General features: G+C 43.5%; 1 protein-coding gene across 1 annotated transcript; it reads left to right on the top strand.

The window, feature by feature from the left end:
• The first annotated feature begins 1,329 nt into the window (after window positions 1-1,329).
• Window positions 1,330-23,752, top strand: Ddb2 (damage specific DNA binding protein 2). Its single transcript, XM_075961367.1, has 10 exons — window positions 1,330-1,701; window positions 3,572-3,708; window positions 4,358-4,549; window positions 16,712-16,857; window positions 18,215-18,314; window positions 18,396-18,573; window positions 18,975-19,117; window positions 22,671-22,835; window positions 22,975-23,020; window positions 23,292-23,752. Exons 1-10 carry the CDS (start codon window positions 1,575-1,577, stop codon window positions 23,354-23,356), a joined length of 1,299 nt encoding a protein of 432 aa, XP_075817482.1. The 5' UTR covers window positions 1,330-1,574; the 3' UTR covers window positions 23,357-23,752.
• The last annotated feature ends 8 nt before the right edge of the window (window positions 23,753-23,760 follow it).

Below are 23,760 nucleotides of genomic sequence, written 5' to 3'. Positions count from 1 at the left end.
ATGCCAGAAGAGGGCATAAGATCCCACTATAGATGGTTGTGACCCACCACGTGGTTGCTGGGAATTAAACTCAGGATCTCTAGAAGAGCAGGTAGTGCTCTTAAGTGTTGAGCCAACTCTCCAACTGGAGACTCTCTTAAACAACAGCAAAACCCACACAAGAAGGAAAGCCAAACAAAATTTAAAAAAAAATGAATAGCCTTATCGTTGGAGGCTGACAACACCCTGAGATGGACCTATACAAGCCTACTAAAATTACCTTTATTTTTCCTCAGAAGCTTTCTAATTATTGTCTTAAATATTTTTAAGGATTCATTTTTATTATTATATTTATTTCTTTACTTTTGAGACAGGGCTTCTCTGTATAGCCTTGACTATTCTGGAATTCTGTAATGGCCTCAAACTGCCTCTGCCTCTCAAGTGCTGGGATTAAAGGTGTATGCCACCATTGCCCGGCTGTCCTATAGTTCTTAATTCAAGCCCATTTTAGACTATCCCTAAGACCGTTGCTTGGCTAGGTTCAGCTTTTTATTTTCCCCTACAGTTTCATTTTAATAAAAAAATTAAGTTAGTTACATAAAAACTTAAGAATTATATATAATTATGGAGTATACTCTCCATAAAGAGTACATGGTGTTTGACATACACACAGGTTTAAATTAGGTTAAACATATCTCCTTATACATCATCATTTATGGTGAAAACACTCAAAACTATTCTCCTTTTTTTGAAATACACAGCATCTGATATTTAACTGCAGTCGCCTTGCTGTGTGATAGCACACCAGGTCTCACTCTTATCTGATCCCTGTCACAGTGTGATCCAGGATAACTCTTCAGTCTCAGCCTCCTCAATCCTGGGAGTTAGAGCCGGCACACACTACCACCTACAGCATCTATGAGGTAAAATATATCTGCGAAGCGAGAGGAAACAATGACATTTTCACATTTTTAGAAACCTGGATCTTTTTGTTTGTTTGTTTTTTTAGACAAGGGTTTCTCTGTGTTGCCCTGGCTTATCTAGAACACTCTTTGCAGACCAGGCTGGCCAGGAACTCACAGAGATCCGCCTGTCTCTGCCTCCCGAGTGCTGGGATTAAGAGCATGCACTGCCGCTACCACCCGGCTGGATCTTTACTCTTGCTTGGATATAAACAAACTAGTTTTATCAGGCCCAACACACAGACGACATTCCAGTTCTTAGAGAGTTAAATAAAACAAAAACTCCAGGCGTTACCCAACGAGCCCCGCCTCCCCGGAAGAGGCGGGGCATCTAGGGGCGGGGCAAGCTCGAGGGGGCGAGACAGTCTGGGGTAGTTCCGGGCGCGAGGTGGCCCCCACGGTCGCAGTCCCGAGGGGGCGGGGCGGTTCCGAGGGGCGGGGCGGCCCTGAGGGGGCGGGACGAGGCTTAAAAGTAAAGCTGGCCCAGGAGCGTTTGGCGCGAAGTTGGCTCAGCCGAGCTACTTGCGTCGGCGCTCCCTCGTACGTAGTCCGTTCCTGTTCTCTCCTCAGAGGCTTTTAGTCCTCGCTTCGTTATTTTACCATTGCGCCTGATATCTCTTCACGGAGTACGCCATGGTTCCCAAGAAAAGCGCAGGAACCCAGAAGTCCCTCGACGTTGCGCGGCTCCTCAAGAGCAAAAGCCTCAGAAGTCTTCAGGAGCTGGAGCCCGAAGCCAAGAAGCTGTGTGCGCAGAGTCTCGGTACGGCCTGCGCTGCTTGCCTTCGTCTTCCGGTGGTTCGAGGTGCTCAGGCCAGAGGTCGAAGCTGGGGTGGGGATGCTTATGCCTAGGACCCTGAAGCAGTTTCTGGTTCCCGTCGCCTCAGGCTGTGATTTTATGTGGGAGGTTTAAGGTTCCAACTCAGGCCTCGAGTACGCAAAGCAAGTGGCTTGCCACTTCGGACTGCATTTCGTTTGCCAGTTCATTGACACCGAAGAGCTTAATCTTAACCGCCCCCACCTCCACTCCACTATAGAGCCACAGTCCACACTTTTTCTTTCTTTTCTTTTCTTTCCTTCTTTTTCTTTTTTTGGTTTTTCTAGACAGGATTTCTCTGCTCTAGCTTCGGAGACTGTCCTGGAACTAGCTCTTGTAGCCCAGGCTGGCATCGAACTCGCAGAGATCCGCCTGCCTCTGCTGCCTGAGTGCTGGGATTAAAGGCGTGCACCACCACTGCCCGGCCCCACTTTTCCTTTATTTCAGAAGTTTTATATATCTACTGTTTCAAAGTAATCCTACCGTTCTTAGGCCCGGAGTTGCTGAATTTCCAGTCAGTGTTGTGAACTGTATGGCCTTGGGTTTCAGCTGAGAGTTTGAAATCTCCCTCCTTTCTTCAGGAAGCTCATTCTCAGAGGTTTACCAGAGCTTGAACCTGGGCTTTAAGGAATGTTCTGAGTTGGTGGAGTGGTTTTTATCCATCAGAAGAAAGGAAAGTTGTCAAGAGAAAGCACCTTCAAGATTGGGTCCATGATAGGGTTTGGTGATTCAGAATTGATTTATTCTCATTCTCCGGTTTACCTCCCCTTCCCTGGAAACAACCTAATCAATTTGAGCTTTTCTAAACCCTACTGGATCCTTCTGGTTCCCCCTTAAGTAATAGCTGCTTGTTATAGTATTTTTTTTTAATAGAAAGTCTTGGTGTGTAGCCCAAGCTGGCCTCAAATTCAAGCTGTTTCAGCTGCAGCCTTCTGAGTGCTAGGATTACAGTTTTGCACCACCATAGTATTTTAATATAAGATTAAACAAACATCTTTCCTTTTTGTTTTTATTATTTTTATTGAGCTCTTCATTTTTCTCTGCTCCCCTTCCTACCTCTCCTCTCCCCTTCAACCCTCTCCTAAGGATCCCATGCTCCCAATTTACTCAGGAGATCTTGTCTTTTTCTACTTCCCACGTAGATTAGATCTATGTATGTCTCTCTTAGTGTCCTCATTGTTGTCTAGGTTCTCTGGGATTGTGGTTTGTAGGCTGGTTTTCTTTGCTTTATGTTTAAAAACCACTTATGAGTGAGTATAGGTGATAATTGTCTTTCTGTGTCTGGGTTACCTCACTCAAAATAATGTTTTCTAGCTCCATCCATTTTCCTGCAAAATTCAAGATGTCGTTTTTTTTTTCTTCTGATGTGTAGTACTCCATTGTGTAAGTGTACCACATTTTCCTTATCCATTCTTCGGTCGAAGGGCATTTAGGTTGACAAACATCTTTCAATTACTTCTATGCTGTCCTAGAAATTTTTGGCATGTGATTTTTTAAGATTGCCTCTCAAGTCCTGCTAATTGTGTCATCCCATACAAGAAGAGCCTGCAGTGTACTTTATTGGGTATCTCTTTGGCTCAACTCTAAGGAACCCTGCAAGGTCTTATTTAGTTTCAGAACAGAATTACTGTTTGGAGGAGTGTTTGGGGGAAACGTTCTTTCTTTCTTGGGTTGAGTGAAACTCAACAGTGCATGGAAAGACTTTTAGGAAATGATGATACAGATTGGCTGTACTGAATGAGATAGCAAAGGGCTTCAGGGGGGAAACCTTTCTTGAGATGGTGGAGAGGAAAATGTGTTTGTGTTCTTCTTGCAGTATCCAGTAGGAAATGTGAGTCATGCTACCTTTTGCCAGAGTTGCCTGGCCTACAGACCCCGCCACGGAGTAGCAGCATCATCAGGGATCTTTACCAGCAGAAGTTAGGCAAAGTCACTTGGTCATCCCTACAGCAGGTGAGATGTTTCCTGTCTGAGACGCGCAAAGGGCTTCCACTACTGCTAGCTCTAACTAGATGATAATTCGGGTCAGCAGATTATCAGGATGGTCCGGTCACCTGGCTATGATGACTGGCCTACTGAAGGCCCAGTCAAGGAGAAAAAGTTTACCCTGTAAACATCCCAGCTGGAATGCATTCTGCCCTTTTGTTTCCAGGATTAGTTAACATTACATTGCAGATATTCCACGCACAAGACTAGAGAAGACTTCATGCTTATCTATGAAGGAGTGACAGTTTACCCAGGACCCTACTTTAATTTTTATTTATGTTTTTGAGACAAGATCTCACTATGGGCCTGGAGGGATGGATGGGTCAGCCATTAAAGGCTAGGCTCACAACCAAAAATATGAGTTCAGTTCCCAGTACCCACGGCTGTCACTCCAGGTACAAAAAAAAAAAAAAAAAAAAAAACCCAACCTAAAATCTTACTATGTAGCCTTGGCTTGCCTGGATCTCTATATGTAGACCTGACTGGCTTCAGTCTCACAGAAATGCATCTGCCTCTGCTCCTGAATCCTGGAGTTAAAGCCGTGTGCCACATGTCCAGCTCAGGACATGAGTTTTCATTCAGTGAATTCGGATTAATTCTATTTTCTCTGTATTAGGGTCTCCAAAAGTCCTTTTTGCACTCTCTGGCTTCTTACCGGGTATTCCAAAAAGCTGCCCCCTTTGACAGAAGGACTACATCGTTGGCATGGCACCCGACTCATCCCAGTACCGTGGCTGTGGGCTCCAAAGGGGGGGATATCATGATCTGGAACTTTGGAATAAAGGACAAACCTATCTTCATTAAAGGGGTAAGTGGTTGCAGGGGCCAGGCAGTCACACTGTAAACTGTAAAGGGATAAGTGGTTGCAGGGGCCAGGCAGTCACACTGTAAACTGTAAAGGGGTAAGTGGTTGCAGGGCCAGGCAGTCACACTGTAAACTGTAAAGGGGTAAGTGGTTGCAGGACCAGGCAGTCACACTGTAAACTGTAAAGGGGTAAGTGGTTGCAGGACCAGGCAGTCACACTGTAAACTGTAAAGGGGTAAGTGGTTGCAGGACCAGGCAGTCACACTGTAAACTGTAAAGGGGTAAGTGGTTGCAGGGCCAGGCAGTCACACTGTAAACTGTTTATTGGAGGGATGGGAAGAATGGTGGATTTAGTTAGTGCACAGTGGTTGGGAACAAAAGTGAGTGGGTATTTTCAAAACTATAAGTGGTAAGAAAACTCAAATATGTTTTGAATGCTGGCCTTTAAAATACTAAATGGTACAGGCTAGTCATTCATAGACTCTCTATTCCTTCTTCCTCCTCTTTTTCTTCTTCTTAATCTTTTTGAGGCAGAGTTTCACTGTGTAGCCATGACTGGCCGGAAAAGCACTCTGTAGACCAGGCTTGCCTCGAATTCACAGAGATCTGCCTGCCTCGGCCATGCCCTTCTATATCCCTTCTTACTTAATCTCATTTTGTCTGGCTTTCCTATTTTGGTTTTTTCATTTTTTCTGACAGTATCCGAGAGAAATGATTTAAAGAAGAAAGACAGTTTTGGAGGTTTTGTTTCATACACGTTGGCTTTAATTTATCTGGGCATGTGAGCATCATGGTAGAAGAGTATTGCAGAGCAGAGCTGCTTATCTCAACAGTCAGGAAGCAGAGAGACATAGATTGTAATGGTCTGGAGTAATGCATGCTCCCTAGTGGCCTGCTTTCTCCAGCCCATTTAGTTTGAAACCCATTAGTAAATTAAAACAGTCACCTTTCAGTGCCTTCAATACATGAGCCTGTGGGTGGGGGCCAGGTTCCTACCCAAACCGTAGCACTCCCTGTGGTTCAGGTACACTAGCTACTTCTGTTCCTCTTGTTTTTTCCTTGGGTTGGAATTCTCTTTTTATAGTTTTCTCATGGTTGGCTCCTACTTGCAGTTCAAGTCTCCACTTAATCTGCTCTTTAATTTTAAGATTTATTATTATTTTTATGTATGAATGCTTTTCCTGCATATATGTATGTGTACCACATGCACAGCACACCTGGTGCTTTCAGAGGCCAGAACTGGGCATCAGATCCTTTGGAACTGGAGTTATAGATGGTTGGGGGCCACCATATAGTGCTGAGAACCAAACCTGGGTCTTCTGTAAAAACAACAAGTGCTGTTTGTTTGTTTATTTATTTATTTGTTATGTATGCAACATTCCCTCCATATATGCTTACATGCCAGAAGAGGGCACCAGATCTCTTTATAGATGGTTGTGAGCCACCATATGGTTGCTGGGAATTGAACTCAGGACCTCTGGAAGAACAGTCCATGCTCTTAACCTCTTAGCCATCTCTCCAGCCCCACAACAAGTGCTTTTAACAGCTGAGCCATCTCTCCAACTCCTGATCTGCCTTTTCATTATTTAATTATTTATTTTTGAGACAGGGTTTTATTATAGCTTTGGCTGGCCTAGAACTGTGTAGACCAAGTCTGCCTTGAATTCATAAAGATCCATCTGCCTCTGCCTCAAGAGTGCTGGTACTAAAAACTTGACTTGCCTTGTTACAGAGGAAGTAGCCCTCACCCCTCCAATCAATTCTAGATAATTGCCCTGCTGCACATGTCCCCAAATATTTATCGGTATTTGAAATATTGTATTTTCTGTCCTTGCCCATTGGAAAATAAGCATGATGGCAGGGACCTGCCTTTCTGCTTTATCACTGTGTCCTCAGGGCCTAGAGGAGCTGCTTTGTATTTGTTGAATGAATGAGGGATTTGAAGTACAACTGGACAAAGGGTGTAAAACAACTAATAGTGCCGATGCCAAATGCTCTAGAACACAAAAGACGATTCCTTGTGAGTTATAGATGATGGTGAAGCCCTCATGGATGACCGAAGAGTGAGGAACAGCATGGTGCTGTCAGCTGTCAGGCAAGATTGGTGGAAGATTTGGTGTAGTTTTTAGGTGTTGTCCCACCACCTGCCCCTGCTTCTATTGTTAGGGCTCAATTGCAAGCCTTCTACCAAGAACTCGTCTTGTATATTTTTTATTTGTTTGGTTTTATTTGAGTTTTGTGTTTGTTTGTTTTGAGAAGGGTCTTACTGTGTAGCTCTAGCTGCCTGGAACTTTCTGTTTAGACCAGGCTGGCCTCAAACTCACTGCGATTTTCTACTTCTGTCTCATGAGTACTGAAATTAAAGGTATGTGCCACAATGCCTGGATATTTGATTTGTTGGGGAAAAAAGGTCTCATTTTAGTTCAGGCTAAACAATAATTTAGCCTTGATAATTTTCATATATCCATCTCTCAAGCATGGAATTATAAGTGCATTCCATCATGCCCACCAGTCCACTTAGGAATGACCTAAGATACTAAAGTTTATCTGCAGTTGCTGAGATATTGGCTGGCTAGGACATTTACCTTTTCTAGCTGGTAGATGACATTGGTGAGTTGTACTATAAAAAGTGACTTTCAAGTTTTATAATTTAAGTAGCCTGCCTGGCGGTGGTGGCGCACGCCTTTAATCCCAGCACTCGGGAGGCAGAGGCCGGCAGATCTCTGTGAGTTCGAGGCCAGCCTGGTCTACGAGAGCTAGTTCCAGGACAGGCACCAAAAAAACTACAGAGAAACCCTGTCTCGAAAATCCAAAAAAAAATTTAAGTAGCCGGGTGGTGGTATATGCCTTTAACCCTAGCACACTTGGGAGGTAGAAGCAGGCGGATCTCTGTGAGTTTGGAACGGCCTGGTCTACAAAGCAAGTTGCAGGACTGCTAGAGCTGTTACACAGAGAAACCCTTTCTTGGGGCGGGGTGGTGGTGGTGGTGGTGGTGGTGAAGAACTTAAGTAAAAACGGGGGAAAGAAACTTAAGTTAAAAAAAAAAACTCCATAAACTGGGCAGTGGTGGTGCCATTAATCCCAGCACTCAGGAGGCAGAGACAGGTGGATCTCTGTGAGTTTGAGGCCAGCCTGGTCTACGGAGCGAGTTCCAGGACTGGCTCCGTAGCGACTGAAAAGTCCTGTCTCAAAAAAACCAACTAAACAAACAAACAAACAAAAAACAAAACTACATAGATCTCAAGAACAGGCCCTAAATTTTTGGATATGACTTTTTTCATTTTTTTCAAATAAAGCCTGAAAATATATGTATGATCTCTGTGTGTGCTGTATGGTTTTTGTTGTTATTTCTGTTTGTTTTGTTTATTTGGTTTAGGTTTTCTTTTTTTTTTGAGACAGGGTCTTACTATCTAGCCCTTGATGGCTTAGAATTTGTTATGTAGACCAGGCTGGCCTAGAACTCACAGATATTCACCTGCCTCTATCCAGAGTAGTGGAATTAAAGACATGTACTATTATATTCGGCTACTATTGTTTGATATTAGATCTGCTGGTAGTCCACACTGGCCTTGAATTCCCTCCTCTTCCTACCTCCTAATTTTAAAAAGTTCCAGAGTGGACATAACATCAAAGTACCATTTAAAATTTTTTTTTGTCATTTGTTTATTTATATCGCCTTAAAAATAAACAAACCCCCAAACACGCAGAAAACCCACCAAAAACTGAAAAAATAAGCAAAAGATGAATAAGATAACAACAAAAGCCCAAACAGCCAGGCACAGTGGTGCATGCCTTTAACCTTTAATTCAGGAGATAGAGACAGGGAGAAATTGATGAGTTCAAGGCCAACCTGATCTATGTAGTAAATTGCAGGACTGTAAGAGCTATATAATGACAGACACCCTGTCTTAAAAATAACAGCCAATCAAAATAAGACAAAGTGTACAAAAAAATCATTTAGTTGATTTTGTGTTGGCCAACTGGGCATATGGCTGCCCTGAAGTGTGTTAATATACCCAGTAGATACACTGTATATTAAGAATGGCTTCAACTTGGGTATAATGTCATTTCACAGCCTGTAATCCCAGCACTCAGGAAGCAAAAACAGGAGGATAGAGGTGGGATAGCCTGGGCTAGATAGTAAAAATCCACCTCAATAAAACAAAGCCTAACCCTTTCATTGAATGATGAGATTATAGATTGTTTTGAAGATTTTCTCCAACTCATTTCTGGTACTTTTATATTGCCCAATTTTGTGTAATCCATTTATACATAAATGCTGGAAGAAGCACATGGGAACGTCTCCAAGAGTGTTCTCTGCCTCTGCGTCCCCAGTACTCTGCCTTGTTGACTGTCTGCTCATCTTACTGAGACTTGGAGGCTGTTGTTCCTCCCTCTCTAGCAGTAAGCCGGCACAGTTGCAGGCTGACCTCATTACTTTTCCATCCTTTCTTGTCCATCTTATTGGACATGGCCTTAAAGCTTGTTTCATATATTATGTTTATTTTTCTAGTTGTGTAAAGCATGAGGATTATTTGATTCCTGATACTAACATGGCTAGAAGCAGAAATCTATATTTATTAATTGTCATTATTTATCTAAAAATTTAAATGTTTTTTCTACTTAGATGGCTCACAGGGTAATAAGGACTGGAGTTCAAATCTCCAGCAGGTGGCATTGTATCCCGCCTATAATCCCAGTCATGGGAGGTAGAGATGAATCCCCCAGAACATGAGTTCTAGGTTCAAGTGAGAGACCCTGTCTCAGTATGTAAGGCAGAGAGCAACATCAACCTCTGGTTTCTGTACACATGTGTGCACACATATACACACAAAAGCTAAATGTTTTCCTACTCAGGCCAAGAAAGGTGGCAGTGTGTGTGTGTGTGTGTGTGTGTGTGTGTGTGTACACCCATCATCCCAACTACTCTGGAGGCAAAGGTAGGGGAATCACTGAGCATGTAGTGAGATCGTCTCTGTATTTTTGTGTTTTGTCTGAGATAGGGTCTCACTATGTAGCCCTGGCTGCCTACCAGGTATGCTATGTATACCAATCTGGCCTTGAGCTAAAGTGGTCCACCAGCCTCTGCCTCCCAAGTGCTGGTATTAAAGGGATGTCCACAACACTCCAGCTGATCAGTATATCTTTGTATCTTGTGTGTCTGTGTGTCTGTGAAGGCAAATATCGGATTCAAGTGTCAGTCTTTAGGAGCTCTCTACCTTTGTTTTATTTTTAATTTAAATTTATTATTATTGTGTTTATATGAATGTAGGCATGTACACGTAAGGATCATGTGTGTATCATGGTGTATGGGTGGAGGTTTTGGCCTTGCTGTGTACTATAGGCAGTTCTGTTACCATCTTGCTGTAGGAATGCTGTTTTGCCACAGCCTCTGAGTGCAGCAAAACATAAGATAAAGCTAAGCTTTCTTATTTGCTTGGTTTTGTTTTTTGTTTTGTTTAGTTTTTTTTTCTGTGTGGGACTAGAGAGATGGCTCAGCAGTTAAGAGCATTGCCTGCTCTTCCAAAGGTCCTGAGTTCAATTCCCAGCAACCACATGGTGGCTTACAACCATCTGTAATGAGGTCTGGTGCCCTCTTCTGGCCTGCAGGCATACATGTAGACAGAATATTGTATACATAATAAATAAATAAATAAATAAATAAATAAAAAATAGATTTAAAAAGAAAAAAAAAGAGGACTGGCTGCTCTTACAGAGGATTTGGGTTCAATTCTCAGCTATCACGTGGGGGCTCACAGCATCTAAAACTCCAGTTCCAGGGGATTTGATCCCCTCTTCTGGCCTCCACCAGGAACACACATAGTACACAGACATACATGCAGGACAAACACTCATACACATAATAATAAAGGAATAAAAAAAACTGCGGCTCAAGATTGAATTTTCCCTATATAATCTTATTGCCTACACATGATAAAAGTTTGATTTCTTTATTTACCACTCTAGCACTATTTACCCCTTTCTTCCCTTGACACAGACCTCTAGTTTGTTGGTAAACATGTGGCTCTGGCATACACTCTTGTCATTTTCTTTTTTAAATACTATTTTTTACACGCACATATATTAAAGATTTATTTATTTATTGTGCAGTGTTCTGTCTGCATGTATGCCACCAGACCAGAAGAGGTCACCAGATTTCATTATAGATGGTTGTGAGCCACCATGTGGCTGCTGGGAATTAAACTCAGGACCTCTGGAAGAGCAGGCAGCACTCCTAACCTCTGAGCCGTCTCTCCAGCCATATATATATATTTTTTAATGATTTATTTATTTAGTATGCATAGTGTTCTGCCTGCATGTGTGCCTATACGCCAGAAGAGGGCACCAGATCTCATTATAGATGGTTGTGAGCCACCATGTGGTTGCTGGGAATTGAACTCATGATCTTTGGAAGAGCAGCCAGTGCTCTTAACCTCTGAGCCATCTCTCCAGCCCTATATATTTTTTTATTGATATTTATTGAGCTCTACATTTTACTCTTCCCCCCTCCATGCCTCTCCCCTCCCTGCTTCAGTCTTCCCCCAAGGTCCCCATGCTCCCAGTTTACTCAGGAGATCTTGTCTTTCTCTACTTTCCATGTAGATTAGATCTATGTAAGTCTCTGTTAGTGTCCGCATTGTTGTCTGAGTTCTCTGGGATTGTGGTTTGTATGCTGGCTTTCTTTGCTTTATGTTTAAAAACCACCTATGAGTTAGTACATGTGATAATTGTCTTTCTGTGTCTGGGTTACCTCACTCAAAATAATGTTTTCTAGCTCCATCCATTTTCCTGAAAATTTCAAGATGTTATTTTTTTCTGCTGTAAAATACTCCATTGTGTAAATGTACCATGATTTCCTTATCCATTCTTTGGTCGAGGGGCATTTAGGTTATTTCCAGGATCTGGCTATGACAAACAAAGCTGCTATGAACATAGCTGAGCACATGTCCTTGTAGCATGATTGAGCATCCTTTGGATATATACCCCAAAGCGGTATTACTGGGTCTTGAGGAAGGTTGTTTCCTACTTTTCTGAGAAATCGCCACACTGACATCCAAAGGGGCTGTACCAGCTTGCATTCCCACCAGCAATGCAGAAGTGTTCCCTTTTCCCTACAACCTCTCCAGCATAAATTGTCATCAGTGTTTTTTTTTTTCTTGGCCATTCTAACAGGTGTAAGATGGAATCTCAGAGTTGTTTTGGTTCGCATTTCTTTGATGACTAAGGATGTTGAACATTTCCTTAAGTGTCTTTCAGCCATTTTTTTTAATATTTATTTATTTGTTATGTATACAGTATTCTGTCTATGTGTATGCCTGCAGGCCAGAAGAGGGCACCAGACCCCATTACAGATGGTTGTGAGCCACCATGTGCTTGCTGGGAATTGAACTCAGGACCTTTGAAAGAGCAGGCAATGCTCTTAACCTCTGAGCCATTTCTCCAGCCCCCCAGCCATTTTTTTTTTTTGGTTTTTCAAGACAGGGTTTCTCTGTAGCTTTGGAGCCTGTCCTGGAGCTCACTCTGTAGACCAGGCTGGTCTCGAACTCACAGAGATCTGCCTGCCTCTGCCTCCCGAGTGCTGGGACTAAAGGCGTGTGCCACCATTGCCCGGCTTTCAGCCATTTTTGATTCCTCTGTTGAGAGTTCTCTGTTTAGGTTTTGGACTAGAAGTCCAAACATCAGGGAGGAGTTGGTCCAGACACCACTCACACAACCACAATTGATGCAAAAGCAAGAGGATTTTTATTCTGTCCTGACAGGGCCCTTCAGGTTCAGGATATGAAGGACATCCGGTAGCTGTTACAGCCCACCTTTTTTTAAAAAAAAATTATTTATTTATTATGTATACAATATTCTTTCTGCATGTATGTCTGAAGGCCAGAAGAGGGCACCAGACCTCATTACAGATGGTTGTGAGCCACCATGTGGTTGCTGGGAATTGAACTCAGGACCTTTGGAAGAGCTGGCAATGCTCTTAACTGCTGAGCCATCTCTCCATACCCTACAGCCCACCTTTTAAAGTGAAACGCCACAAACACAAGGGGGGAAACCTGAAGGTTGTTTTTCAACTTATTGGATTGGCTTATTCAAAGGGTTACTAGCAGTGATTGGTCTATTCCAGGGCAGGAGAATAGCTGCGTGATCAGGTGAGATAAGGGGGAGCATCTGTGGGTCATCCTGACCTTGTTCCAGTGACTAAATCAATACATCAGGAACTGAGTCAACATCAATGGGTTGTATTTGCCTCAGTTCCCAGAATGGAGTTATGTTTGAAGATTATTCTCAAGGACACAGGAGGATGAGCAGTCCAGCATGTGGGGGGGGGGGGGCGACTGTCCCGTTTCTAAATGCTAAGAGGCTTCAGAAAATGTCTTTAGAGCTGAGAGGCCTCAGAGATGCATTTAGAGTCTTTCAAGGTGTGCACTCCATTTTTTTTATTGGATTATGTGATCTTTTGGTGTCCAATTTCTTGAGTTCTTCGTATATTTTGGAGATCAGACCTCTGTCTGATGTGGGGTCAGTGAAGATCTTTTCTCATTCTGTAGGCTGTCATTTTGTCTTGTTGACCGTGTTCTTTGCTTTACAGAAGCTTTTCAGTTTCAGGAGGTCCCATTTATTAATTGTTTCTGTCAGTGTCTGTGCTTCTGGGGTTATATTAAACATTTATTAATTAATCTTGCTGGGTATGGTGGCACTTGCCTTTTATCTCAGTCCTTGGGAGGAAGAGGCAAGCAGATCCCTGTGAACTCAAGGCCAATCTGGCCTACAGAGTGAGTTCCAGGACAGCCAGAGCTGTTAAGCAGAGAAGCCCTGTCTCAAAAAAAAAAAAAAAAAAAGACCTGACTAGCCCAGAATAGCTTAAGCTTGCAGTCCTGCTGATTCAGCCTTCTGTGTGCCACTCTGCCTGATATTCTCTGATACAGCTGAATGATACTTCATTACACACCCTACAGTCCCATATTTTCTTCTTTATTTTTTTGTAAATTTTATTCCTTTTTAAGTGTGTGTGTGTGTGTGTGTGTGCTGCCCTCAGAGGCCAGGAGAGGGTGTCAAGTCCTCTGGAACTAGAATTAAGACAGTTGTGAGCTGCCATGTCACTGCTGGAAATTGAACCCAAGTCCTCTGCAGGAGCTGTCAGTGCTCTTAATAGCTGAACCATTTCTCCCGCCTCAGTACTGCATTTTCTTACAGAATGGTATTTGAATTGATTCTACCATATGGCTATTTTAAATTATGTTGTAATGAAGACAGGTGTGTACCTATATCTCTTTGAGATAGCCTACGCTCCATTCTTAGGGATGTATACCCAGAAGTGGGATTGCAGGATCAAATATTAATGCTATTTTTTGAGGAACTCTATACTATTCTCAATAGTGGCTACACCATTTTATATTATACTGCCATCAAGAGTGTACAAGATGAGGTAGGGAAGCCTTAGTAAGAATATATTCTATTTTTTAAAAATATTCTTTGTTATTTTTTTTAATCGTTTTGTTTTGTTTTCGAGACAGGGTTTCTCTGTAGTTTTTTTGGTGCCTGTCCTGGAACTAGTTCTTATAGACCAGGCTGGCCTCAAACTCACAGAGATCTGCTTGCCTCTGCCTCCCGAGTGTTGGGATTAAAGGTGTGTGCCACCGCCACCCAGCTTAAAAATCTATTTCTGGGCTGGTGAGTCGGCTCAGTGGATAAGAGCACTGGCTGCTCTTCCAGATGGTCCAGAGTTCAGTTTCCAGCACCCACATGGTGGCTCACAGCCATCTGTAATGAGATCTTGTGCCTCTTTTGGTATTATGCAGGCAGAACACTGTATACATAATAAATAAATCTTTTAAAAAAAATAAATTATTGGGCTGGAGAGATGGCTCAGCGATTAAGAGCACTGGCAGTTCTTCCAGAGGTCCTGAGTTCAATTCCCAACAACGACATGGTGGCGCACAACCATCTGTAATGAGATCTGGCACCCTCTTCTGGCATGTGGGCATATATGCAGGTAGAATGTTATATACATAATAAAATAAATTTTAAAAATTATTTATTCTTTTTAGTGAGTGAGTCTTTCAAGATTGGCATTCTTTTTTCTCCTCCTTTTCTTTCCTTACCTTTCTGAAGAGTTGAACCCAAAAATCATTAGGTAGGGGCAAATGAGAGACATTTACATAGCAGGGAGGCCACAATGGCCTCAGATCAATTTCTGGAGCCCATTAAGTTGAGATGGATGTCAGTACAGGTAGTATCAGAACAGTAGCTTAGCAACAGAGTTGGGGCCCAAACAGGGTAAAGAGGTCATTCCACAGGCAGGAGAGAGGAATGGGGCAATGGTGATGTCTTGGAATAGTAAAACCTGGTCAACTAGTGGGAACAGTCGATTCTCTTACTAGCAGACAATAGACACTGGGCTAGAATGTTCTTACAGCTGGGAGTGGTGGTGCGCGCCTGTAAGTTTAATTGCAGCAAAGGTAGGCTCATCTCTGAGTTTGAGGACAGCCAGGTCTACATTAAGAGACCCTGTTTTTTTTTTTTTAAAAAAAAAAAAACAAAACAAAGAGAACATGCCAGTATGTTAAATCAGAAGTCAGTTAAGTGTTTGTTATATTGGCGACCTTGTTCACAGTCTGAATTGCAGCAGTATAAGAAGGAAGTAGAGAAGGATCTTCTGATGATGTCAAGTTCTTTGTGTGTGCATGTGTGTCTGTTGTTTTTTGAGACAGGGTTGCTTTGTAGCTTTGGAGCCTGTCCTAGAACTAGCTCTTGTAGACCAGGCTGGCCTTGAACTCACAGAGATCTGCCTGCCTCTACCTCCCAAGTGCTGGAATTAAAGACCTGCGCCACCAACACCTAGCTTGATGCCAAGTTCTATTTATTTATTTATTTGTTTGTTTGTTTGTTTATTTATTTATTGATTTATGTTTTTCGAGACAGGGTTTCTCTGTGGCTTTGGAGCCTGTCCTGGAACTAGCTCTGTAGACCAGGCTGGTCTCGAACTCACAGAGATCCGCCTGCCTCTGCCTCCCGAGTGCTGGGATTAAAGGCGTGCGCCACCATTGCCCGGCCTGCCAAGTTCTTAAAACAGTGCTTGGTATAAAATCAGCTCTTTTTTTTGTTATTTATTTATTAATTCTTAGTGTTATTATTATTATGGTTATTATGGTTTTTTGAGACAGTTTCTTTGAGACAGCCTTGGCTGTCCTGGAACTTGCTCTGTAAGACCAAGCTGGCCTCAAATTCACAGAAATCCACCTGCCTTTGTCTCCTTAAAGGTGTGCGCTGCCACCACCCAGCTTCACCTCTTATTTGTGTGTCTTATTTTATTTATTTGAGACAGTCTATTAGCCCTGGCTGTCCTGGAACTCACTATGTAGACCAGGTAGACCATGAACTATCTCTGCCTGGGAACTGCCTATCTCTGCCTGGGAATGTCTGTTTTTTTAATATTTTATCTTTATGTATTTATTTACATATATTTGTGTGTCTGTATGTCAAGTACACATCTATGGGAGTACCTGAAGCGGCCAGAAGAGGGCATTGGATCCACTGGAGCCATCCTATGTGAGTGCTAGGAACTGAACTCTAGTCCTGGAAGAGCAGTAGATGCTCTTGACCACTAAGCCATCTCTCTAGCCTCTATAGGGAGTGTTTAAGAAGGTAAGCCACAGGTGTTACTCCCCTCCCTTTGGGGGATCAAACCCATGGCCTTGTGCTTCCTAGGCAAGGGCTCTAACACTTGCTGTCTCCAGGCTCTTTACAGTTGTGTTATCACTGCCTGCAATGTCTGGAAGAACACGGGCAGGGGCGCTCTCCAAACCCCACCACTTTTCTGAGCTGATTTCCAGGGGTTAAATTTAAGTGGGTAAATGTGATAGAATAGGAGAGCATGAGGGAGTTTTTGTGGGATTAATAGAATGTTTCAGCATCTTAATTCTGGGGTTGGGTAGGCTATTCATTGTCAGTGTTAAAATTCACAGAACTGTGTGCCAAAACCAGTTATGTTTACTGCCTCTTATTTGAAAATATAAAAGTGAAAATAAAGCCTTAAAAAATAAAGAATATTCTAACATCAGATATCTGCGCTGACCTGTGTTTCTGCCTTAGTGCTGTTTGTGTGCCCAGTCCTGGCTCCTTGCTTGCCTCATCATCACTCACTGGCTTTTTCCTTCCTCATATTAGATGGGAGCTGGAGGAAGCATCACTGGGCTGAAGTTTAACCATCTCAATTCGAACCAATTTTTTGCTTCCTCAATGGAGGGAACAACCAGGCTGCAGGATTTTACAGGCAACACTCTGCAAGTTTATACCAGGTCAAACTGTTGCAAGTGAGTAGTTTAACTAGTAAGGGAAATGACAGTTCTGCAGAGAACGTACCCTGCCCGGACACAGGGAAGATGGGGTGTTAGCCACTTTGTACCACTCCTTTTCTTCCTTAGATGGCTGCTCTGACTTTGGCCCAGGTGGGTCCTTGCCCTAAGAAAGAGTTCTGGATTCTTGGCACTTGTCCTTGAGGAAACGGTGTAATCACTTCTGTAACTCATGTCCATATTGAACTGGGCCTATACTTTCACTGGATAAATAAACAGGGCATTTGCTTAGAAAGCATTTACAGAGTAGAGCAGGAATTAAAACTGAAGTTTAGCCATGTGTGGTAACACACACCTTTAATGCCAGCACTTGGGAGGCAAAGGCTGGCTGGACTACTATGAGTTCAAGGTCAGCCTGGTCTACAAAGTGAGTGTCAGGCCAGACAGAACTACATAGTGAGGGCCTGTCTTCGAAAGAAAGAAATGCAGTTTTATTACCCTCCATTTTCTGGGCTTGGCTGTATGTTTTCTTGGTGCAAATATTAATGGGTAGAAGAACTCTCTAAGAACAAGTCCCTGGAGAGATCTCGCTGGAGGCTCAATTCTGTAAGGGATGAAGAGTGAGGGTGTGCAGTGAGTTTAACCAGCTCGAGTGTTGCTCTGGGCTGCCCCACAAGACTGAGAAGCACACCGTCAGGACAAGGGACTGGCTAGATTCCAGTTCTCCTGGTTGTGAATCAGGACCCATGAAGTAGCTTTTTTAAATTATTATTATCATTAATTGTTATTGAGCTCTACATTTTTCTCTGCTCCCCTCCCTGCCTCTCCCAAGGTCCCCATGCTGCCAGTTTACTCAGGAGATCCTGTGTTTTTCTACTTGAAGTAGCCTCTTCCTAGTCTCTTTTTGCTAACATAGTTTTCAAGAGGAAAAGGTTTCTGGTTGTGTTTGATTTTTCCATAAATGCTTGGGAAGAGGCAGATGTTCTCTTGTAGCCCCCTGTGAGGAGCAGAGCTGGACAGTTCCTGTTCGGTTTGTCATCTCCTTTGGCCCAAAGAGTGAAGAGTAATGAGCATGAGAACGATCGATAAGGCCTCTTCAGAACCTGGGCTGTGGGGAGCAAACAGCTTTTGGATTTGCTTTATAGCTCTAGGTTTGGCTGCTTCGGGGACTAGCAGAGAATTCTGGACCCAGCAATAATTGGACACATTTCTGAGTTCTGTCACACTCACTCCTATCTTCTGCATAGTAGACAAGGCTGAGTGTCCTTCACCAGAAATTTATAGCCAGACAATTACTCATTGATTCAACAAATACTCATTGAATGCCTGTTAGATACTGGACCTCAGTCTGTCTCAGAGCACTCTCTCCCTCTAGGGTCTGGTTTTGCAGCCTTGATGTTTCTGCCAAGAGCCGAGTGGTGGTCACAGGAGACAATATGGGACACGTGATCCTGCTGAACACAGATGGCAAGGAGGTGGGTACTATGTGGCCCGCTCCCACCCCCTAATCCCCCTTTGGTTCTGTGTCTCCACCTGAACGAAACTTTTCTCTGCAGCTTTGGAATCTCAGAATGCACAAAAAGAAAGTAGCCCACGTGGCCCTGAATCCCTGCTGTGATTGGCTTCTTGCCACAGCCTCCATAGATCAAACAGTGAAAATCTGGGACCTGCGCCAAATTAAAGGGAAAACCAGCTTCCTCTATTCACTGCCTCACAGGCATCCCGTCAATGCAGGTATGACATCCCAAACCTCATCTCTCCAATGGGCCCTGTCCTTCTCATCACTGGTCCCTAGCTCAACCCTTTACTCCACCCTTACTAAGCTGACATTTAGGACCCTTTCTGGCTCAGGCCGCGCCTTTGATGGTGTGGAGTTTCTACACTATTCTAGTTCATAGTCCAGATTGACCCTCTCCTACCCTTATCTAGAAGGTCAGGATGCCAGGGGCTTAAGGTTCCTTCAGTTTCAGATTGATCCATCCTACCCTTATCTAGAAGGTCAGGCAGGGTACCAGGGCTTACGGTAAGGTTCCTTCAGTTTCAGATTGATCCATCCTACCCTTATCTAGAAGGTCAGGCAGGGTACCAGGGCTTACGGTAAGGTTCCTTCAGTTTCACGCTTTTCATTCTGTCAGCCTGTTTCAGCCTGGATGGAGCCCGGCTCCTGACTACTGACCAGAACAATGAGATTCGGGTTTACTCTGCCTCCCAGTGGGACAGCCCCCTGAGCCTGATCTCCCACCCGCATCGTCATTTTCAGCACCTTACACCCATCAAGGTGAGTGACAAAAGGAAGGTCTGTGATTATGGGAATGGGCCAGATTTTGCCAAGCTGGGGAAAGGGTCACATATGCAGCCTACAATCTCAGATGCTGTCTTTCCCTTAATCCTTTGGCTCTGTCTGCTCCTTTTATCCCATTTCCGTAATTCCATTCAGAGTTCAGGTAGGGTCTTATAGTAGCCCAGGCTGGACTGGAATTTGCTCCATAGACCAGGCTAGTCTGACCTAGTAGAGATCACCTGTTTCTGTCTCCCAAGTGCTTTGTATTAAAGGCAGGCACCACCATCCACACAAATCACCACCCATTGAGTTTTCTTAGTGTATTTGATAAGCTAATTTCCTAAGCTTTTCAGCCCAATGTTGATCTTACTATGGACATTTTCTATGACCTTGACCTCCTTTGTTCTGCCTTCTGTTTGAGTTACCTATGTGTGCAGCTGACCCATAAGTTAACCAAACCTTGGATTGTCTTGCAGGTTTAAGTGGTCCCTAATAGTAGAAATAAGACTCTTAGTTTTCCGATTTAGACCTCTGTTTCATCTGTAAGAGAGAATAGGGTTTTGTGAGGATGAGTCAGGGTACATAAAACATTGGGCACCATGCCTAGCAATTGGTAAGTACTTAACAGACAACTTACTATCCCACATACTTCAGATCATTCTACTCAGGAGGTAGATGCAGGTGATCTCTATGAGTTCAAGGCCAGCCTGGTCTACAGAGAGTGTTCCAGGACAGCTACACAGAGAAACAACAAACAAAAACAAAAAATTTCTGAAACCAGGTGGCTCATGCCTTTAATCTTAGCAATTGGGAGGCAGAGCCAGGTGGATCTATGGTTCAAAACTAGCCATGACTACATTGATATCCTGACACACACACACACACACACACACACACACACACACACACACACACAGATTTTTCTGGGGATGTTGCTGAAAGGTAGAGAACTTCCATATAGCATGAGCAGTGCCTTAGGGAAGGGGGAGGTCACATGAAAACAGGTGTAGTGGTACTCATTGGTAATCCTAGTACCTGAAGGTAGAAGCAGGAGCGTCAGGAGTTCAAGGTCAGTTATTGGTTTCATCCCATCACGTCCATTGATGCCAACATCCACCTGTCAAGTTTTTGTAACTACTTCTAAGCATGTACTAATTCTATTCTTAATTACTGTATTTATTTGATGTGCATGTATATCTGTGTACCATGTGCACACCTGGTGTCCTTAGAGGTCAGAAGATGGCATGGGGTCCTCTGGAACTGGAGTTACAGATGGTTGTGAGCTGACGTTTTACGTGTTAGGAAACCTGTCCTGGAAGAGCAGCCAGTGCTCTTAGTCATTGAGTTGTCTCTCCAGCCCAATTGTCTCTCCCTCTTCTTTTGTTTTTGTCTTTTTCCTTCAAAACTGCCTTGAAGCCATGCATGGAGCACACACCTATAATCCTAGCACTTTAGGTTGAGGAAGAATTGCAGGTTTGAGGACTGCTGGGGTTATACGGTACAAAAAAATTAAGAACTGTTTTGAAAATAAGTCACACCAATAACTGCCAGATCTGTTTTGAATAATGTGAACCAAGGAATGCATGTTTTCTTTCTTTCCCCCTTCCTACTCGGACTGCACATCTAAGTCTTTGTTATTTGTGGGTAGAGAAGGATCAGTTGTAGAGTCACTTAAGAACCTAATCCTATTTGGTGTTATTTCCTAGAGGCTTATCTCTTAGGTTTAACTATGTTAGTCTTTTTTTTTTTTTAACTTATGTTAGTCTTTTTTTTTTTTTTAGTTTTTTTTTTTTTAGTTTTTTCGAGACAGGGTTTCTCTGTGGCTTTGGAGCCTGTCCTGGAACTAGCTCTGTAGACCAGGCTGGTCTCGAACTCACAGAGATCCACCTGCCTCTGCCTCCCGAGTGCTGGGATTAAAGGCGTGCGCCACCATCGCTCGGCAACTTATGTTAGTCTTAACATTTGTTAAGAGCCAGAGGTGTTTAGTGGTAAAGCCCTTGCCTAGTATGCACAAGGCCCTGGGTTCAGTCCCCAGAATTGCAAAACAAACAAACAAACTAGCAATAACAAAACAAAAATGCCCAAGTTGGTATGACCTTAAGAAAATGCAAGAGAAGAGAGGGAGAGATGGCTCAGTGCTGCTTTTGCAGAGGACCTGGGTTCAATTCCGAGCACCTACATAGCAACACACAACTTTCTGTAACTCCAGTTCCAGATGATCCAGTGGCCTCTTTTGGCCTCTGCAGGTACCAGCTACACATGCAGTACACATGCAGCTATACATGCAACCAAAGCATTCATACACATAAGATAAATCTTCATCAGATGGTGCACACATTTTCCCCCCATTCTTCTGTTTTTGTTTTTCCACGCAGGGTTTCTCTGTGTAGCCCTGGCTGTCTTGGAACTCGTTCTGTAGAACAGGCTGGCCTCAAACTCACAGAGATCCACTTGCTTCTGCCTCCCAAGTGCTGGGAGTAAAGGTGTGCACTGCTGCCACTACCACCACCACCCATCTAGCCGGGCCATGTGTTTAATCCCAGTAGTTTAAGGCCATCCTGATCTACAAAGCAAGTTCCAGGACAACCAAGAATACTCAGAGTAAGACACTATCCAAAAAAATAAAATATGGGCTGGAGAGATGGCTCAGAAGAGTGCTGGCTGCTCTTCCAGAGATCCTGAGTTCAATTCCCAGCAACATGTTGGCTTACAACTATCTATAATGAGATCTTGAGCCCTCTTCTGGTGTGTAGGCATTCATGCAGGTAGAACAGTGTATACATAATAAATCTAAAAAAATAAAAAATAAATAAAATAGAAGCTGGGCAGTGAAGGCCCACACCTTTAATTCCAGACAGAGACAAGTAGATCTCCATGAGAAAGAAAATTAAGAAGAAATTATGAAGAAAATTGAGCCCACTTTCATTAATTTCATGCCTGTATACTCATGCCACAGTAGGCAAAGTGGTCAGATTTGCTTTTCCCCTCCCGCCACATAGGCCCAGGGATCAAACTCAGGTTATCAGGCTTGGTTGGGGTCAGGTGCCTTTATCTATTGAGTCATCCAGCTGGCCCTCATGTTTGTGTTATATGAGGTATTGGGTTCTTATTGGCCTTATTAGTCGTTAAAAAATTGGGAAAAATATGCAGAGAGAGAGAGAGAGGACACGACTTGTGTGTATGTGTGAGGCTGGGACCAAACACACAGTCTTGTGTATGCTATGTAATAAGTACTCTGCCACAGAACTAAATATCCAGCCCTTAAAGAATATTTTGTATGTTGAGGCCAGAGGTTGACATCAGGTATCTTCTTCAGCTGTTCCCCATTTATTTTTGAGATGGGGTCTCTCACTGATTTGGCTGGACTAGATGGCTAGCAAGTCCCAGGTGTCCTGTCTCCACCTCCCCAGGTGTGATTACAGGTGCATCATGACAAAATTTCTGCATAGGTCCACCTGTGTGGCAAGCCTATTACCAACTGGGCCGTCTCCCCTGGCTTCAAGAATACTGATGTCTCTTTATGTTCTGACCGACCTCTCTCATTTCCTAGGCATCCTGGCATCCGAGGCACAACCTCATCGTTGTGGGCCGATACCCAGACCCTAATTTCAAAAGTTGTGTTCCCTATGAACTAAGGACAATAGATGTGTTTGATGGAGACTCGGGGAAGATGATGTGTCAGCTCTATGATCCAGGATATTCTGGTATCACTTCGGTGAGACTTGAACCCTCAAACAGTGATGGGAGGAAGCAGGGAGTTGAGCTATCTTTCTGATCAGAATGTATCCCCATGTACCCTGCTGCCTCTGTACTGCCTTCACCCCACTTTCACACTGAAATTCTTACCTTTGCAGCTCAATGAGTTCAATCCTATGGGGGACACACTGGCCACTGCCATGGGTGAGTAAAAGCAACTGTATCTGAGACTAAGTCTGACCCTATCCCTAGGTTTCAAAAGAGGCTAAATTCACTCTAGCCCTGCCCTATTCATCCCAGGGCACAGGCAATAAAGAAATCTGGGAGACAGTGGTCTCTGGCCCAGATCACTCATCTGGCTTTATGTTAGTCATGACAGTGTGAGGATATTATTCAGTCTGCTAGCTCCCCGTGACAGCCCCAAGCTCTGAGACCAGTAACAGAAGGTGTCAGTCAGACTTCTTGTTTCTTCTAGGTTATCATATTCTCATTTGGAACCAAGAGGAAGCCAGGTCACATGAATATCACAAAAGACAATGAAGAGGGCATGAGACAGCAACACCTGAACCCCACACGTGGGAAGAAGTTAGTTCTGTGAGAAGAGGCAACTGTTTGTTAAGGGACCAGACGTACCCAGGGTTGGAGTAGGGACACTTGTGACGTGGGATACTGTGGGACTAAGATATTGCCATGTTACTGCTCTAGATTTTGCTCCAGAAAACGGAGCAGAGGTCCTGCGCTAAGGGTCCCTGCTGTCTTTAGACTAGAGCTAAGTTTATCCTAGAGCCAAGGTACTTTTCTTTTTCCTGATGTGTGGTAGCAGAATAACCAGGGAATTTCTTTAAATTTATGTTCAGTCTTTACATGGCCAATAAAAGCATTTCCTTTGTACACCAACTAAAAAACCCAAAGTAGCTGGGCTTCTGAGCAGACCTAGCACAACC

The sequence above is a fragment of the Microtus pennsylvanicus genome, chromosome 2 (assembly GCF_037038515.1).
Source record: "Microtus pennsylvanicus isolate mMicPen1 chromosome 2, mMicPen1.hap1, whole genome shotgun sequence".
Lineage (NCBI taxonomy): Eukaryota > Metazoa > Chordata > Mammalia > Rodentia > Cricetidae > Microtus > Microtus pennsylvanicus.
This window is presented reverse-complemented; position numbering and strand designations above follow the sequence as displayed.